The following is a 19,203-nucleotide window of genomic DNA, read 5'->3' as shown; positions in this document are numbered from 1 at the left end:
CGCCACCCAGAGGGGTGAGAGAGGTGGGAGAGAGGGGTCAGCGATGAGCCATGGAGCTTCGGACTAGAGGAGGATGTAGTCTGTAACGGCAGCAGGTTGGTCCTTCGTTCTGGAAGAGGACTGTGGCCTCAGGGAGGCGATGCCATGACATGCAAGTGAATTGGATTTAAGGGAGGAAGGGCTGAGCAAAGTTGCCAGCCTCACTTTCTCCTCCAGAGCTATAGTGTTCTCCCTTTCATTCTGCTGAATTAACTGTTTTTTGTCTCTTTTTATCCCTGCTGCTTAGCGCAATGTCTGGCACACAGCAGGAGGCACTTATTTCTAAGTGCTTGTTACCTTGATTTGTCTGAGAATTTCCACTTCCATTCTTTTGTCCAAACTGCCCCTCTGCTTGCCATCCCTACCTATCTGATTTCCTCCCTGTCCTATACACACCCAACCCAAATGCCCCCTGATCTACACAGCTGGAATGAGGTTTTCTCACCTTCAGATCCAGGAAGCAAAAGCTATCGCTAACAAGTCTTAAGAATTCTGATAGGTCTTATCACTTTCCATGTTCCAGCATTGCTCTCCCCCCCACCCCCCCCCCGACTCCCCTGCAGTGCCCTTGGGGTGGGGTGGAAGGACTTCTCAAGGCATCAAATTCTGCACTTCTGTACCTTCTACAGGACTGGGCACAGAAGGAATAATAACTTAATAATAATGAATTCCCATCAACACTGTCAGAGGATTATGGGTCCAGGATCACCCAGGGAGCTGGTAGCTGAACCCCGAGTGTGCATATTTATGAAAATATACTTGCACACCAATGTACAAATATATGCATGAATCACGGTCTACAGGTCCCATTTACACATGCCAGCGAAGCTTGTTCTCCTGAGGAATCATGTCATGAGCATTATAAACTCTTAAAATGTCAGAGCTTGGGGGGACCTTAAAACATGGAAGGTCCTTCAGAGCTCAGAGGGAGCTTAGAACATGAAATGTCAGAGCTTGAAGGGAGCTTAAAAGAGGGAATGTGATGCCAGGAGAGAGAAGTGAGCTTTTTCAACTGTGTTCTTTTCCAGAGAGGAAAACTGAGGCACAGAGAAAGAAAGCAACTTCTTAACATCCCGGGCAGTTAGAGGCAGACTAGAAATAGAACCCAGGCTTCCTGATCACCATCCTGGAGCTCTTCCATATGCTTCCATCTTCATTCCCCCCCCATTCACACCCCACCATGACTCTGAGTCTGAAACACACACACACACACACACACACACACACAAGTTGGGAAAATGAACTCGCCAACATTGACTCACCAGCGAAGCATATCATAGCAACCTCCACTCCCCCACAGTGACCACCAGCCGGGCACAGAGAGCCGAGCCAAGCTGTGCAGCGCCCTTCGGTTTTCAGACCTTGCATTCTGGGCCAGGGCTGAGGTGGAGGTGGAGGGAGGGGCTGGGGAGGAGGTAGCTCTCCTCTGCAGAAGAATATGAACTTTGGATTTCTTTCCTTGTCTCTCTTCACATGCAGTCACATGTGCCAGATGAAGTGGGAGTCCCCAGCTTCCTCCGGATAGGCTGGGTGGCAAGTGTCTGGTGGGGGGAACTTTCTTGTTGGGCCTCTCTTTAGAGGGCTGTTGGGTTGTTTTTGTTTGGTTGGTTTTTTGTTTTTTTTGTCTCAGTCTAAAGAAGAAAAATGGAATTAAACAGAAAGGCCAGAGGGCCCTTGAGCATGGAGCCAGCCCTGTAGGTGGACTTCTGGGAGGGAATTTTCCCACAGATTCCTGGGTTGGGCAGCTGAGCAGGAATGGACAAAGGCCCTAACCCTGGCCTTCTGCCTCCACAGCAGAGATGCTGCCAGGACTGGTGAACCGAAGGACAAGACGGATCCATGGAGCGGTTGGGCCAACCTGCACCTGCACAGATGTCCCTCTTCCCAACATTCATCACGGAGTGGCAGAAGGAGCCCTGTATTTGGAGGCTGGGGATTAAGGCTGCATCTGCCACTTTCCCATATACTAGCTGTTGGGACATTGGCCATGTCCTTGCCCTTCTCTGTGACTCAGTTCCTCCTTTGCAAAATGAAAGGGTTAGGTGGGGTGGCCCCAGAGAATGCTGGAGATGGAAGGAACTGAAGAGCCTCCGGAGTCTCACCTGTATCTGGACAAGATGTCCCCTCTACTGCAACATTCCCCAAAACTAAAGGGGAGCAGCTGGTTGGCTTCTGAGCTCTATAGCTACCAATACTATATGGGTATAGAGCTCTCTACCCTCCAGCTCTGGGGTCCGATGAGCCTGGACTTCTAAGGGGTCATCAGAGCTTTGCTTCGATGATAGGGAACTCACTGTCTCTTAAGGTAACCCAGTCAGCTTTGGGGTCACTCAAGATCTCAGGAAATTCTTCTTTACCCTGAGCCCTCTCCCACAACACAGAATTCCACAATCCTCTAAGTCTCCTGATTCCATGCATGTCCTGTGTTCTTCTCTACCCAGACCCCAGCTTCAATTCTATTCTACTCAGCATGGTGCAGGAGAGGAGAAGGGAGGGAAGAAGCATTTATATAGTGCCTGCTATGTGCCAGGCACTGTAATGAGCACTTTACCAATACAGTAGAAGTAAGTCAGAGGACCTGAGTTCGAATCCTATGTCTGATACTTGCTTCCTGGGGTAACCTGAATGGACCCCATTTTCTGGCTCTACAAAATGAAGAGGTTGGACTAGACAGTTTTGAGACCCCTTCCAGCTCTAGAACTTGAAACAGAAGTCTGTCACCTTCCCTAGACTCTGATTTTCTCCTCTGGAAAATGAGGGGCTTGGAATCAATGGTATCTGAGGTCTCTTTCAGCTCAGAGTCTACGCCTTACGTCTTAGCACATTGTAACCTTGGGCAGAATCACTTCACTTGCCTGGGCTTCAATTTCCTCCTTTTTAAAATGAAAGGGTTACAAAATTGCTGTTAAACTGGAAGTGTCTGCATCTTTTGACTCGGTAATACAACTACCAGATCCACAAATCAAAGACAGAGGGAGTAGCCATGTGTACAGAAAGGCTTATAGCAGGAGCTCTTTCTGTAGTGACACAGAATTGAAATCCTGCTAGACTGTAAGAAATAATAGAGACAGTTTCAGAGAAACCTGGGAGAGGTGGGGGGATATGGATGTGGAATGTCATATACACAAGCAGATCATCCTAGGGATTGATTTTGCTGAACTGTTCTTCTGTTTCTAGGGAAAACGAGGAGGAAGGAAGGAGAGAGAAAGTGATGGAAAATAATGAAAGAATGGGGAAGGGAACTGATTTTTGTTTTGTTTAAAGGCATCAATAAGGCTTAAAAACAAAACAGGTCATACTAGAATATCCTCATTCCCTTCTGGAAAGGACAAGACTAGATGGCAGAACTTTTTCATAGGTGTGGTTTCCCTAGATCTTGTTTTTTTTGTCCTTTGTTTCAAAGAAGACCAATGACGTCACAGGTGAGGCAGAGTTGCACAAAGTGGTCAGCCTCACTCTCTCTTCCAGAGTCATCAAAGTCCAGTGGCAGGACAAAAGTCAGGATGGCTGGTGATGACCCAGGATGCAGTGGGTGCCCTTGGCATCTTTGATGTCTGCCCAAGCTCTAAATGCTCCATGGTGCCTGCTTCACCTGTCTTCATGGCTGTTGGAACTAATTGTGCTCATCTGCTCATTCTGCCTGGGGAAGTCTTCACATGCTGGGGGGTAAACACCCCCCAACTCACTGATGGGTTTGAGTCCTGTTTTCCCCTCACCCTTGTTTACTGGGGTATGGCAGCTGCACATGCTACAGCTTCTTGGAGCCACAGGTAAGGGTTGAGTGCCAGGTAGATGCCAGAAGTGGATGGGTAGCCCTGAAAAGGGCTCAACAGCCCTCACACCAGAGATGTCAGTCCTCTTTGAACACCCCATACACCTCCCTAGATCTTAGCCCAGTGCTGGCCAAAGCTTCTCATTCTGTTCTGGTCAAAAAGCTAGTGAAATGTAGGCTAGAAAACAGTACAGGCATGTACATTTAGGCCTGGACCCAAAGCGTAGTCAGTAATGCCTTGGCATTGACATGGTAGACAATCAGGGTCTCCAAACATCTCAGCTGGTTGGACAAATGAGCCAAACTGAATCAGATGAAATTTAATATGGATAAATGAAAAGTCTCACCCTTGAGGTTCAAACCATCAGCTTCACAAGTTTAAGGTGTGGAGGAGAGAGGGAAAGGGGCTACACAGCACGTCCTGAGGTGTTCCTGGAATTCAAGCTTCGTGTGAGTCATGACTGTGAAACTGGAACCATCTTGAAGGAAAGTCCTGGAGACATGCCACTTGAGGATCCCTTAAAGAACTGGGATTATTTAGGCTCTAGACCCATATTTCAGGTTACAGTTGAGGTCCCACCCCTCTGTGAAGCCTTCCTGATTACTCCAATACACATTCATTTCCCTGTCCCTGGGCTCATTCTCTCTCATGAGGGGTCAGTGGGGCACACGGGAGAGACCCAATTCTGGCATCAAAAGGCCTGTGTTTGACTTCCATCTCAGACTCTTTTTTTTTTTGAGCCTATTGGGGTTAAGTGACTTGCCCAGGGTCACACAGCTAGTAAGTGTCAAATGTTTGGTCTGAGGCCAGATTTGAACTCAGGTCCTCCTGACGTCAGGGCCAGTGCTCTATCCACTGCGCCACCTAGCTGCCCCCCATCTCAGACTCTTGCTTCCTGTGCCTATAAGCATTTGGTCCAGCTTCCTCCCTGTGCCTCTTTCCTGAGGGTTGGATTAGATGGCCTCTGGGTCCCCCGGGGCTCTGAATCTAGGAACTTAGGTCCTTTCACTTTCTTACATGGAAGTAAGTTTATTTTCTGCCCGTTGACTTTACTTCCTCAATTGGCCACCAAAAGCTGAGAGTAAGAGGAGATGAAGTCAGGGTCTGGCCACGGGATGCTATCAGCTCAGTTCAGGTCATAGAAAGAGCTAGAGGGGACCTCAGCGGCCATCGGGGGCAAGCCCTTCCTTTTATAGAGGAGGAAACAGTCCCAGAGCCCAGAAAAGCCTCACCAGGACCATAGTCTTCCTCTTCTCCCTTCTCAGGAGCCCTCTCCCTCTCTCTAACACTGAAACTGGAGAAAAGGCTTCACAGATCTCTCCTAGGAGGCAGTGGAGTAGAAAACCTCCTTGGAGACCTTCAGGCAGAGATTTAATGGCCACCAATCCTGTGCCTTCCTTGCAGGAATGGGTTGGGATGTATAGCTGCCAACATCTTGTCAATTCCCAAACTCAGTGATTCTGAAACTCCTGGGTTCTGTTCCCATATGGGCCATTGACTGCCATGTGACCTTAGCCAAGTCACCTCTTTGACCTGAGCCTCGGTTTCCTTCCCAGTACCAGTCCCTTTCACCTCTGTCAGGCAATCCCTTCTTTCTGTCTTGGCCTGGTTTTCTCAGTCTTTTATCTTAATTGTTCACCAGAAAGCCTGACCGGGATGGGGTGGGGTGGGGGACATCCACAATCCCACAATCCCCAGTCAAGATTCTGGCTGAGAAGGGTTGTTGGGTAGCTCTGAGCACTGACAAACACAGCATTCGTCGGGGTGGGCAGCGCTGTGCTGGAGGCAGCAGGTGTGGGCTGAGAGCTGATTGGGTAGGGTGAGCATCTACATGGCAGAAATCAGCACAGATGAGGAAACTGAGGCCCAAGAGGAGTCCGTGCTTGGGCTCCAGCTATGTTCATTGTATGACCTTGAGAATGGGCTGCTGCTTCTTCTTTTCTCTCTTAAAGTGGGGGGAATGAATGAATCAAATAAATCAATGAAGGTGAATCCTATCAGCCTGCCCTGATTTCCAGTGGTTGAGCCAAGGTCAGGGTTTTTTTTTCCTAGTTAAAAATTATTTTTACTGATTGATTATCTTTTGCTTTTACATCTGTTTAATTTCCACATAGGTCTTTTCCCTCGCCCAGGGAGCTATGCTTGTAACCCAATAAAATAAGGAGAAAAAGGCCAAGGAAAACATCAACCAAGTCTAACAGTGTAGGGAGAACGGAGGCCCAGCCCAGAGGCAAAGCAGAGCTAAACAGAATGGGGAAACAGTCAGCAAAAGAAATAAAAACACAATAAAATGCAAGGTCAACATGCAGTTTTTAAAGTTAATATGTGCAGCAGGAATCTTTATGTAGAGTTTAATGGCCCATTTCTCACTCAACATCTACTGGGTGGTTGGTTTCTCCTTCCTTCCTTCCTTCCTTCCTTCCTTCCTTCCTTCCTTCCTTCCTTTCCTTCCTCCTTCCCCCTCCTTCCCCCCTCCTCCTTCCTTCCTTCTTTCCTTCCTTCCTTCCTTCCTTCTTCCTTCCTTCCTTCCTTCCTTCCTTCCTTCCTTCCTTCCTTCCTTCCTTCCCTCCTTCCTTCCTTCCTTCCTTCCTTCCTTCCTTCCTTCCTTCCTTCCTTCCTTCCTTCCTTCCCTCCTTCCCTCCCTCCTTCCCTCCTTCCCTCCTTCCTTCCTTCCTTCCTTCCTTCCTTCCTTCCTTCCTTCCTTCCTTCCTTCCTTCCTCCCTTCCTCTCTTCCTTGCTTCCTCCCTCCCTCATTTCCTTCCTTCTGTCCATTTTTCTTTCTCTTCTTTTTTCTTTCCTTTCTTCTTTCTTTTTTCCTTCTTTCCCTCCTTTCTTTTTTCCTTCCTTCTTTCCTTCTTTCTTCCTTCCTCCCTCTCTCCCTTCCTTTCTTCCTTTGTTTGTCTCTTCCTTCTCCTGGAAGCTGGTGACTCTATTCAACACTCATTCAATTATTAAGCAAAAGCTTATCCTACCTAGGGTAGCCAAAGATCAATGAGAATGGTTAATAAATAATAATTTCAGTGTTCTAGCCTTTTACATATATGATCTGAAGCTTTGGGGCTAAGCGACCTGCCCAAGGTCAGACTTGTAAGTGTCAGAAGCAGATTTCAGATTGAAGTTTTTTGCCTCCCAGCCTAACCCTCTTTCTGCATCATGAACCTCAAGGCAGCCCTGGGAGGAGGGCAGAGCAGGAACATTGGTCTAGTTAATAAATAAGAAAACGAGGGCACCTAAAGAATGCCCTTCCCTAGAAGTCCTGCAGTGAGTAGAAGATTAGGACTAAGGTCTCTTGCTTGCCAGGCCCATTCTCTTTGGACTCCCCCAAAGTCCTCCCCTATTCCCAGCTTCTCTCAATTCCATATGGGGCTCAGTTTGGCTCCATTGGTCCTGTCCAGGAATATGTGAAGAAGGGATCTGGAATATTGTCAGCACGATTTGGGAGCCCTCATCAGGGGGTCTGAGGATTTCCATAAGTGTGAAGCTGTACTTATCCAAGACTTAGGAGGCAGGGGTTCAGTGGAAAAGAGTCAGAAAATGTTGGAGCTGGGAGGACCCTCAGAGAACATCTAGTCCAACCATTTCCTTGTATAGTAGGGGAAGCTAAGGCACATAGTAATGATTAACTTATTCATGGTTAATCAATCAATCATAGAGCATTTATTTATTTAGTTATTTATTTATTTGGGCAATTGGGGTTAAGTCACTTCCCCAGGATCACACAGCTAGTAAGTGTCAGATATTTGGTCTGAGGCCGAATTTGAACTCAGGTACTCCTGACTTCAGGGCCAGTGCTCTATCCACTAGCACCACCTAGCTGTCCCCCTCATAGAGCATTTATTAAGCATTTACTATGTGCCAGGTACTGGATAGAGAAGGACAAAAATGAAACCACTCTTGTCCTCAAAGAGTTTGAATTCTATGGGGGAAATGACATATAAGCATATTCACATATAATTAAATACATAATATATACAAAATAAAGCCAAGTTAATTTGTGAGAGGCAGGGAGGTCAGGTGGGGAGGAATCAATAAAGGCTTAACTAGCCTGGAGGCAGGTTGGCAGAGCTGGCATTTCAAATCCAAGCCCCTCACCCGATCCCCTTTACCGTTCTATCTTCCTAGTACACAGGCATCCCATGTGCGACTCTGTCTGCTTAGGGAAGTCCCACGGAGGCAGACTGAAGCCCATAGAGGATCCTTAGAGAATTGTCCAAGGCTCAGAGAGGTTAAATGCACGGTCACACAGCTAGCATAAGGGGCAAGATTTGAACCCAGTTCTTCCTGTCCACCAATCAATCCACAATCTGCCTTAGCTGAGATAGGAGAATGGATCTTGGGGACCGACTCTTGATGGAGGATTCAGAGACAAAGAAACCAAGAGAGCCAGGATCTACTAAGTGAGGGTGAAGGGCAACCCTTCCCCCATCCTAACACTGCCTTTCCAACAGTTCCGACATCCTTGTGTACATTCTGGCCACAACGACTGTCTCCTAAGCTCTGTCCCCAAGAGATCTGTATGCAGTGGCCTGAAAACCAATGAGATTTCCCCAGCCATGGCTTGCCTTGAGGACCTGACCATATTCTATATTTGGAGAGCACCTTATCAATTCTCTTCCATAGTAAGAACTGAACAAAGGGCCAGCCGCAGAACAAGAAGAGATCAGCTCAACATTTTCATTTTCGACAGGAGCTAAACTGAGGCCCAGAGATGGGGGAGGGGCTTGTAAAGTCCTACAGAGAGTCTATCTGAATTAGAACGCAGGCATCTGAGTCTCTCAGCGTAGCACTCTGTATTTGTCCCAGGGTTTCTAGAAGGATAGGGGCTGGTAGCCTTTGGGTGGCCTTGGCTACCTTCCTCCACCACCTCAGTCCTGTGTGGCACGCAGCACTCCCGGCAGCAGAGGCCAAGGAGGAGCAGGTGCCTGGCCCCCTTCCCCGCCCCCACCCCAGGCAGGTTCTGAGGGGCAGATCCAGCTCAGTCCCTGCTTCCTCTGCATTTAGTATGTTCCAGGCACTGGGTACCTTTGGCTACCAAGGGATCAGACCACAGGGCTCTTACCCTCTGCATTTGCTCCCTGAGGGCCAACGTTCCCCTCCAGGCCAATCTCAGTTTTTCGTGGAACAGATGACAAGTGTAACCTTGTTCCCCAGGTGAGGCTGAAAAGACAGTCACTCTCAGGGTTAAACCGGCTCCTCCCTACCTCCCTGAGCCACGTCCAAGAGATTTCCTGTCTCCACAGTCTGGGGCAGGAAACCCTTGCAATAATACCTGAGCCAAGAAGTACAATACACTTGGGGGGACCTTTCACAGCCATTATCCACCACTGGACCCTGCTAGCCAGACCCAATTATTTTCCTTTGACAAATGAGGAAACTAAGGCCCAGATGGGGGAAGGGAACTGTCTGGGAACTAACTACACCTGCCATTTCTATAGTGTTTTAAAGCTTACGCAGCACCTTCCACAGAACAACCCTGGGAAATACTCCTGCTGGGAGGATTTACAGCTCCATTTTTTAGATGGCAAACTGAGGCTAAGAGGCCAAGATGAAGAGTTCAGCTTCAAATGGGTTGAGTTTGAAATGCTGATAGTACACTCATGTCTAGCTGCCCATCTGACTGATAGAAAGCATGGTATGATGGAAAGAGGGTTTAGAGGGTGAAGAGCTGGGTTCAAACCCTGCTCCTATTATTTACTACCACTGTGACCTTAGGTAAGTCACTTGTTCTCTCTGGACCTCAGTTTCCTCAACTATAAAATGAGGAGATTGGACCAAATGGCTTTTGAGGAACCTTCCAGGTATAAAGTCTATGATCCTTCGTTATCTAATCTATCTTTCCCCTGACCCTCTCCAGAGAGATATCCCCTGCAACAAAGAATTTAAAAAGAAAGACAAATCAGTAGGAAAAATGCTCTGAAAAAGTTATTGTCCCACCTGATTCTGACAGTATATACACCAGTAGTCCCCCACCTCTCCCACTGAGGATGGAGAGTATACCTTCCTCATCTCTTCAGATCTCATAAAATGTAAGCACTTTGAAAGCAAGGATTGTTTCTGTTTGTGTCACTGGATTCTAGCACCTAGCACTGGGCTAGGTGGGCACCCAGTAGGCACTTTTTTTTTTAGGCAATTGGGATTAAGTAACTTGCCCAGGGTCACACAGCTAAGTGTCAAGTGTTTAGTCTGAGGCAGGATTTGAACTCAGGTCCTCCTGAATCCAGGGCCAGTGCTCTATCCACTGCACCACTTAGTTGCCCCTCCAGTAGGCACTTTTAAAAGTGCTTGTCAATTGTGGACCAATCTTAGCAATGATGTTTTTTGACTGAGCTTGTGACTTCATCAGTATAGGAGAATCCCTAAGGAAACCTTCTCCCAGTGGGGCTGGGGACCTCTTCCAGCTTAATCATCTTACAGTTATTTGGGGCATTGAGAAGTAAGAAATTGGTCCAGTCTAGACACTCAGCCTGTGTCAGACTGGTCATCTAAGTTTTAAATGACATTTTCTGCTTTTTACATCACTAGAGGATCCTATGTCTCCCTCCTCCTCCCCTTCCAGAGAGCCATTCCACATGATGAACAGTAGAGAGAGAAAAAAATACAATTGATTGATACATTGAGAAAGTCTGAAAAGATGTGCAATATGTAAGTCCTGTGGACCTCTCACCTACACCAAGGGATATCTTCTTATCTCTTTTTCAATCGAGCCCTATTTGATCTTTATAATTTTATTACATTTATACAACATAAATCTTTTACACTATTACATTTACTTTTGGTTTGGGGTGTGTCTTTTTTCCGTTTACATTGTTATAGTTACTCTGTATGTTGTTTTCTTGGCTCTGCTGACTTCAGTCTGCATCAGTTCACGTAGATCTTTCTCTGTTTTCATCACATGATTTCCTACAGCACAGTAATATTCCATTACATTCACATACCACAATTTGTTTAGCCATTCCCCACTCAATGGGGAAACAATGCCTGTTGTTTCCAATTCCTAGCTATCACAAAAAGTACTGCTATAAATAATTTGGAGTATATGAAGTTGTTTTTTTTTCCACTTTATTCACATAGTTCCAAATGCTTTCCAAAATGGTTGTATCGCTTCCCAGGTCCACCAACACTACATTAGTGTTTTTATCTTCCCACAACCCCTCCAACATTGACTGTTGACATTTTTTGGTCATTTTTTTTTTGCCAATTTACAGGATGTGAGGTAAAACCTCAGTGTTGTAATTAGCATTTTTCTTTTTATTGTTGATTTGGAACATTTGTGTGTGTGTGTGTGTGTGTGTGTGTGTGTGTGTGGTCATGAATACTTTGCAATTCTTTTGAGAACAATTTCCCCATATCCTTTGACAATTTATCTATTGGGAAATGGTTATTAGTCTTTTATTTATTGTTTGTATGTCTTGGATGTCAAACCCTTGAGAAATTTTGTAGAAAGATTCCCCCCAATTTGATTACTTCCTTTTTTATCCTAAATGTGTTAAAAATTCTCTGTGCAGAAGTTTTTCAGTTTCAAGCAATCAGAATTATCTATTTTATTTTTTGTGATTGCTCTATCTCTTAGTTAAGAACACATTTCCTGCCTATAGCTTTGAGAAGCACATATCTGTTTCTCTGCTAATTTTTTTATAGGATGATCTTTAATGTTAAGGTCATGTTATCCATTTAGAATATATCGTAGAGTGTGGTGTAAGGTGTTGGCTGAAGCCTAGTTTTTGCCAGACTTCTCCCCCATTTTCCCAGCAGTTTCTATCAAAGAGAGAGTTTTCCCCTAGGTAATTTGTATTCTCCATTTCATCCAACACTGGCTTTGAGTTCTGTTGTTTCTCCTTCTCTCTTGTTCAGTCTGTTCCATTGAACCAGCTCTATTCTTTAAGCAATACCAGATGGTTTTGATGACTGGAAGAGCTTTGTCTGGAAGAGCTATTCTTCCTTCATCTCTGCTTCTTTTTATCATTTTCCTTAATATTCTAGAACTTTTGTTTTTCCAAATGGGTTTTGTTATTTCATCAAGTTCTGAATTTGATTGGTGTATCATTAAAAGTGTAAATTCATTTCCATAGTATTGTCATTTTTATTATATTGGCATGACCTAGCCAGGAGTACTGAAAATTCCTCCAGTTATTGAAATTGAAGTGCTTTTTAAAAAATTTCTGTAAAGAGTACTTTGTAATTGACTCTAGACAAGTCTTGCGTGTGCTTTGGGAGATTAATTAATTTGGGAGATAGTTTATGCATTTTATAGTTATTTGGCATGAGATTTCCTTTTCTATTATTGCTTCTGGCATTTGGTTATTATTAAATAAAAATGCTATTGCTTTTTGAGGATTTATTTATAGCCCTTAACTTTATGGAAGCTGTTGTCTAAATCAGTATTTTTGTTGATTCCCTAGGATTTTCCAGGTAAACCATAATGTCACCAGCAAACAAGGATAGTTTTGTGTCTTCTTTACCTATCTTTATGCCTTTAACTTCTTTCTAGTATTGCTATTGCTGACATTTCCAGAACTATATCAAATAATGGTGGGGAAAGGAGGCATCACTGCTTCCCTCCCATAGTTTTTGGAAAGGTTCTATCCCCATTACATTAGTTGCTTGCTTTTGGTTTGAGGTAAATGCTTTTTATGCTACTATTTTTTTTTAAAAAAGATCCCTCTGTGCCTATATTCTGTAGGGTTTATTTTGGAGTCCAGAAGACCTAAGTTCATCTCTCATCTCAGACACTGACTAGCTGTGTGACCTGGTCAAGTCACCTAATTTCTGTTTACCTTAATCCACTGGAGAAAGAAAGGGCAAACCATTAGTGGATAGAGTGCTGGCCTGGAATCAGAAAGACTCGTCTTGCTGAGTTTCCATCTGGCCTCAGACACTTACTAGCTATATTGTTGTTGTTGTTGTCTGTCCTTCGTTCTCAAAGAGAACCATAACATGAGGGAGGTGGTGCCCTGGCATGCAAGTGAATTGGATTGAAGTGAGGGAGGCCTCACTTTCTCCTCCCCTCCGGAGCCATCTGGGTGCAGTGGCCAGACATACAACAGGACAACTGGAGATGGCCACAGATGCAGTGGAAGACCTTGGCCTTTTAAAGCTAAGGTCTTTAGCAGGTCTCAGTTTGACTGAGGCAAACATCCATTCAGTGATTAAGGCTAGGTTAAAAAATGAGGCAAAGAATGGCCTCTTTCACTTAGTCAAAAAAAAAAATCAAACTGGGAGGTGAAGACCCATAGGGTTTCTGGTTAAAACAGAAACAATTCCTATTTACATTTACTCTAAGTCAATCGGGGGGCCCCCACAATGACCAAGTGGGGTTTGACCTGAGGTCTATTGTGTGAACCTGGGAAAGTCACTTAGCCCTGTTTGTTTCAGTTGCCTCATCTGTAAAATGAACTGGAGAAGTAAATGACAGACCACTCCAGCGTCTCTGCCAAGAAAACCCCAGATGGGATCATGAAGAAATGATGGAGCAACAGCAGCAACGCCCATTTCCTATTCCTTTATCATGGTTTTCTCCCCAGGGCACTCTCTACTCTTTCTTTTGGTCATCTTATCAGTTCCCATGGGCTCAAACTTCATCTCTAGGCTGACATCCTCTGAAGATTTGGTAAATAGATACAGACTTTTTCTCTTGAACGTCAGTCACGTTCACAGTTAGCAGTTTGCTGGACAACTCCTGGGTGCCCTAGATGTCTCTCAAACTCAGTATGTTTCAGAATGAAGTCATCTTCCCTCCTCCCCAAACTTGCCCCTTCTCCAAACTCCCCTGTTTCTATGGAGGACACCCATAGTCTTCCCAATGGTCAGGCCAAGTCAACAAGCATTTATTAAGTGTCTATATGGGCCAGGTAAGTGCTAAGCTAGGTGTTGGGGATTCAAAGAAAAGTAATAGACAGTCCTTTCCTTCAAGGAGCTCGTAGTCTAATGGGGAAGACAATATACAAACAATTATATACAAATAAGATCTAGACAGGATAAATTGGAAATAGACAACTAAGGAAGTCAAGAGCAACTTGACTTTAGAGATCACTCTTAAATCTGTATCTCTGGCCATGTGTAATCCTAGACAAGTCATCTGTGACTTCTCATGGCCTCATTTTCCTCATCTGTAAAAGTAATGAGTTGGGCTTCATGGCTTCCAAAGCCCCTTCCAGGTCTCATGATCCCTCTCCAACACCTCCCATTCAATGTGGTCAAGTCTTATCCTTTCTTCCTCCACAGTACCACTGGCATCCATCCTAGCTCAGCATCCTCACTACTTCTTGTTTGGACTACTGCAATCCCAGTTAATTGGTCTTCATGCTTCCTGTCTCTCCCTTTTCCAATTCACCCTCCACAGAGCTGCCAAAATAATCATCCTCACTACAATCTATGTTCCTGTCCTGCTTGACAACCTTCAGGGATTATTGTCTCCTGGTTAAAAGTGAAATGTCACTTCTTCCATGAAGCTTCCTTGATCTTCTCTGACTGTTAGTGTTCTTTCCTTTAGCATTCCCCTTTGTGGGATACTCATTTGTGTACCCTTTGTCTCCTCTAGTAGATTGAAAGCCCCTTGAGGACATGAACTATTTCACATTTCTCTTTGTGTTCCCAGTGCCTAGTGTAGTGCCTGGTCTAGAGTAGGCATTTAATAAATGCTTGTTGATGGAAATGAAATGGAGGTTGTGGTAGATGATTAATTAGATCTCTAGGGGTAGTGGTTATAAGTTCTGCATATCAGGTCTCAGAGTACAGATTGTAAATTCACTTGCTTAGTTATAGGAAGCTAAGTAGAGGACCTCCACCTTGTTACAGTGACCAAGCCCAGCCTGGCAGAAGACATGGAAAGTCCCCAGCTACATACATACATACACACATACATACATGCACATATATATATATATATATATGTATGTGTGTGTATATATATATATTCGTGTTCCATGCACACCCTCCTTATCCCTCTATTGCCCAATAGGGGGAGATAGCCATGAGCATTTGGCCAATAAGTGATCGTGTTTGCCCATCTGTGGCCTGCCTGTCTACTGGCCCATCTGCCCATGTACATGGCTTGATAGCTATTTATCAGCCTAGCCTATGGGTCTGTCTGCTCAGCAAGACCTCCTGAAAGGTCAAGATAGGTTTGTCAAAGTCTGCTCATCTGCTGGTTTGTCATCCAATGGGATTCTGTATTTTATGTAGACACTGGAAGATCAAGGTCAAAATCTATCAACCAATGAGACTCTGGATTTTACTGTGCCTCTTCTGTATCATCTGGGTGTCAAGCACTATAAAACTAAGGACTTGGAGGAAGGGGGCATCTCAGATCCTGAGGAAGACCTGAGGTCCACTTCATTAAAGGCAGTCATGGACCCTTTAGTTAAGCACTATTGGCTTGGAGCTCTGACTCAGTTTCTTTTATTGCAGATTGGATTTTTTTTTTGCCAAAATTTATTTAAAATTTTTTGCTTAATAGTATTTTTTTCAAATTACAGATAAAGATAGTTTTCAACATTCATTTTTTAAAAAATTTTGAGTTCCAATTTTTCTCCCTCCCTTCTCTCTTCCCCCTCCCCAATATAGCAAGCAATCTGATATAGGCTATACATGTACAATTGTATTAAACATATTTCCATATTAGTCATGTTGTGAAAGAAGAATGAGAACAAAAGAGAAAAACCATAAGAAAGAAAAAAAATTAAAATAGTGTGTTTCAATCTGCATCAGACTCCATAGTTCTTTCTCTGGGTGTGAATGGCATTTTCCATCATGAGTCTTTTGGAATTGTCTTACATCGTTGCGTTGCTGAGAGCTGTCTATCAATGTCAGTAATTGCACCATGTGGCTGTTACTGTGTACAATGTTCTCCTGGTTCTGCTCACTTCACTCAGCATCAGTTCATGTAACTCTTCCCAGATTTTTCTGAAGTCCACCTGCTCATCATTTCTTATAGCACAATAGTATTCCATTACATTCATATACCACAACTTGTTTAGTCATTCCTCAATTGATGGACATCCCCTCAATTTCCAATTCTTGGCCACCAGAAAAAGAGCTGCTATAAATATTTTTTTACATGTGGGTCCTTTTCCCTTTTTAATGATCTCTTTGGGATACAGACCTAGCAGCAGTATTGCTGTATCAAAGGATATACACAGTTTTATAGTGCTTTGTGCATAGTTTCAAATTGCTCTCCAAAATTATTGGATCAGTCCACAACTCCACCAACAATGCATTAGTGTTATATTGGATAATTTTGGACCCCAGAAGGTCTAGAATACAGAAGAGGATACAGATTTTAAGAGTGATCTCTAAAAACAAACAAAAAACACAACAACACAAAACTGGACTTTTGGAGTTGGAAGGAATTTGGGAGATCATCTAATCCAACTTCCTACTAAATGAAGGAACCCTCTCTACAGCATCCCTTACAGGTGAGTACCTAGTTTCTGCTTGAATACTTCCAGTAGCAGGGAACTCATTACTTAATAAATGAGGCAGCCCATTGTATTTCTGAACATCTTTACTCATTAGGAAGTTGTTCTTTATATTGGGTTGAAATAACTTCTAACCATTTCTCTTAGATCTGTTTTCTAAGTATGCAAAGCACATTTAATCCCTATTTGACATGACAACTCTTCAAATGTTAAAGACAAGCATTATGTCTCCCCTAAGTCTTCTCTTTTTCAGGGCAATCATCCCCAGTTTCTTCAAACATTCTTTTTTTTTTAAATACAAATTTATTTATTTTTAGTTTTTAATATTTACTTCCACAAGATTTTGAGTTCCAAATTTTCACCCCATCTCACCTCTTCCCCAACCCCAAGATGGCATGCATTCTGAATATCCCTTCCCCTAGTCTGTCCTCTCTTCTATCTCTCCCCCTCTTCTTTTATCCCTTTCCCCTTCTATTTTCCTGTAGGGCAGGATAGACTTCTGTATCCCACTTCCTGTATTCCTTATTTCCCAGTAGCATGTGAAAACATTCTTTTTAAAACATGTTTTCAAAAGTTTAGGTTTCAAATTTTCTCCCTTCCTCCCTCCTCACCCACCCTCATCAAAAAGGCAAGCGACTCAATATAGGTTATACTTGTACAGTTATGCAAAACACTTCCATAGTAGACATGTTGTGAAAAACTAACTCTATTTCCCTTAATCCTATCCTGCCCTCCCATTTATTCTATTCTTTCTTTTGACCCTGTCCCTCCTCAGAAGTATTTGCTTCTGATTACCCTTTCCCAATCTGCCCTCCTCTCTATCATCCCCCTGCTCTCTTGTCCCCTTCTCCCCCTATTTTCCTGTAGGGTAAGACAGATTTCCATACCCAATTGAATGTGTATGTTATTCCCTCCTTAAATGAGAAAAAGAGAAAAAGAAAGATTCACTCATTCCCTCTCACCTTCCCCCATTTCCCCTCCACTGTAAGAGCCTTTTCTTTTCTGTTTTTTTTTGTGAGATAATTTACCCCATTCTACCTCTCCTTTCTTCTTCTCCGAGTATAATCCTCTCTCATCCCTTAATTTTATTCTCCAGATATGACCCCTTAATCTTCAACTCACCCTGTGCCCTCTATCTATCTATCTATCTATCTATCTATCTATCTATCTATCTATCTATCTATCTATACATACATATAATTTTTTCCTCCAACTACCCTAATACTGACAAAGGTCTCATGAGTTATAAATATCATCTTTCCATGCAGGAATGTAAACAGTTCAACCTTAATAAGTCTCTTATGATTTCTCTTTCCTGTTTACCTCTTCATGTTCCACTTGAGTCTTGTATTTGAAAGTCAAATTTTCTATTCAGCTCTGGTCTTTTCATCAAGAATGCTTGAAAGTCCTCTATTTCACTGAATGACCATTTTTTCCCCTGAAGGATTATACTCAGTTTTGCTGGGTAGGTGATTCTTGGTTGTAATCCTATCTCCTTTGCCCTCCAGAATATTATATTCCATGCCCTGTGGTCCTTTAATGTAGAAGCTGCTAAATCTTGTGTTATCCTGATTGTGTTTCCACAGAACTTGAATTTTTTCTTTCTGGCAGCTTGTAATATTTTCTCCTTGACCTGGGAACTCTGGAATTTGGCTACAATATTCCTAGGAGTTTTCCTTTGGGGATCTCTTTCAGGAGGAGATCGGTGGATTCTTTCAATTTCTATTTTGCCCTCTGGTTCTAATATATCAGGGCAGTTTTCCTTGATAATTTCTTGAAAGATGATGTCTAGGCTCTTTTTTTGATCATGGCTTTCAGATAGTCCAATAATTTTTAAATTCTCTCTCCTGGATCTATTTTCCAGGTCAGTTGTTTTTCCAATGAGATATTTCACATTGTTCTTCTATTTTTCATTCTTTTGGATTTGTTTTACAGTGTCTTGATTTCTCATAAAGTCACTAGCTTCCAATTGCTCTATTCTAATTTTAAGGAATTTTCTTCAGTAATCTTTTGGACTTCCTTTTCCATTTGGCCAATTTTTCTTTTTAGGGCATTCTTCTCCTCATTGGCTTTTTGGACCTCTTTTGCCATTTGGGTTAGGCTATTTTTTAAGGTGTTATTTTCTTCAGTATTTTTTTGGGTCTCCTTTAGCAAGCTGTTGACTTGTTTTTCATGATTTTCTTGCATCACTCTCATTTCTCTTCCCAGTTTTTCCTCTACTTCTCTTACTTGCTTCTCAAAATCCCTTTTGAGCTCTTCCAAGGCCTGGGACTGATTTATATTTTTCTTGGAGGCTTTGGATGTAGGAGCTTTGACTTTGTTGTCTTCTGGTTGTATATTTTGATCTTCTTTGTCACCAAAGTAAGGTAATATAGTCTGACTCTTTATGTGCTGCTTGCTCATGATCCCGGCCAATTATTTGAGTTTTAAACTCTTTGTTAAGGTAAGAGTCTGCTTCCAATGTGGAGAATGTACTGTCCCAAGCTTCAGGGGTTTGTACAACTGTTTTCAGAGATACTTGTAGGGACCTGTACATTTTCAGTTCTTCCAAGGTGGTATGGTAAGGGGCGAGGTGTTTACTCCTTTTCTGGCCTGTACTGTGGTCTATTAGTGACCACAAGTACTCCTTTCTGTCCTGTAACTGTGAGGAGGGTACCATCTCCACAGCCACTACAAGCTCCACCATGCCAGCACTCCTCCTCTCCCCAGGACCACTGTCCAGAAATGTGACCCAGATCCAAACACGGGCAAAGCAAGAGATTCCTGCCTCAGCACTGGCAAAGAGATCCCTGCAATCCCTCTCTGATCAGCCACTGGATTCCCCCTCAGTCGGTGGGCCAGAAGCTCAGGAGGCAGCTGCCTCTCCAGGGCCACCCTTGGGGAACTGGAACTGAGACCCCACATTCCTCTCTCAGCACCACAGAAACAGACTGTTCCCACTGACCTTCTAAGCTGTCTTTGGCATTCGTGAATTG

At 43.7% G+C, this 19,203-nt stretch overlaps 1 protein-coding gene across 2 annotated transcripts in view; it reads right to left on the bottom strand.

The window, feature by feature from the left end:
* MGAT3 (beta-1,4-mannosyl-glycoprotein 4-beta-N-acetylglucosaminyltransferase) overlaps window positions 1-8,955 on the bottom strand; it is a 61,819-nt gene extending 52,864 nt beyond the window's left edge. The window contains exon 1 of one of the 2 annotated variants that reach the window (XM_020982651.2): window positions 8,872-8,955. Coding sequence is in view for 1 of the 2 variants with exons in the window: in XM_020982647.2 (XP_020838306.1) it covers window positions 1,302-1,312 (11 nt within the window). In the remaining variant the exon portion in view is untranslated. Of the gene's footprint in view, window positions 1-1,301; window positions 1,408-8,871 lie in introns of those variants that run through there. The other variant, XM_020982647.2, reaches the window with a different exon arrangement.
* Between the last annotated feature and the right edge of the window lie 10,248 nt (window positions 8,956-19,203).

Source organism: Phascolarctos cinereus, unplaced genomic scaffold, assembly GCF_003287225.1.
Source record: "Phascolarctos cinereus isolate Bilbo 61053 unplaced genomic scaffold, phaCin_HiC Scaffold_1;HRSCAF=81, whole genome shotgun sequence".
In the NCBI taxonomy this organism is placed as follows: domain Eukaryota; kingdom Metazoa; phylum Chordata; class Mammalia; order Diprotodontia; family Phascolarctidae; genus Phascolarctos; species Phascolarctos cinereus.
This window is presented reverse-complemented; position numbering and strand designations above follow the sequence as displayed.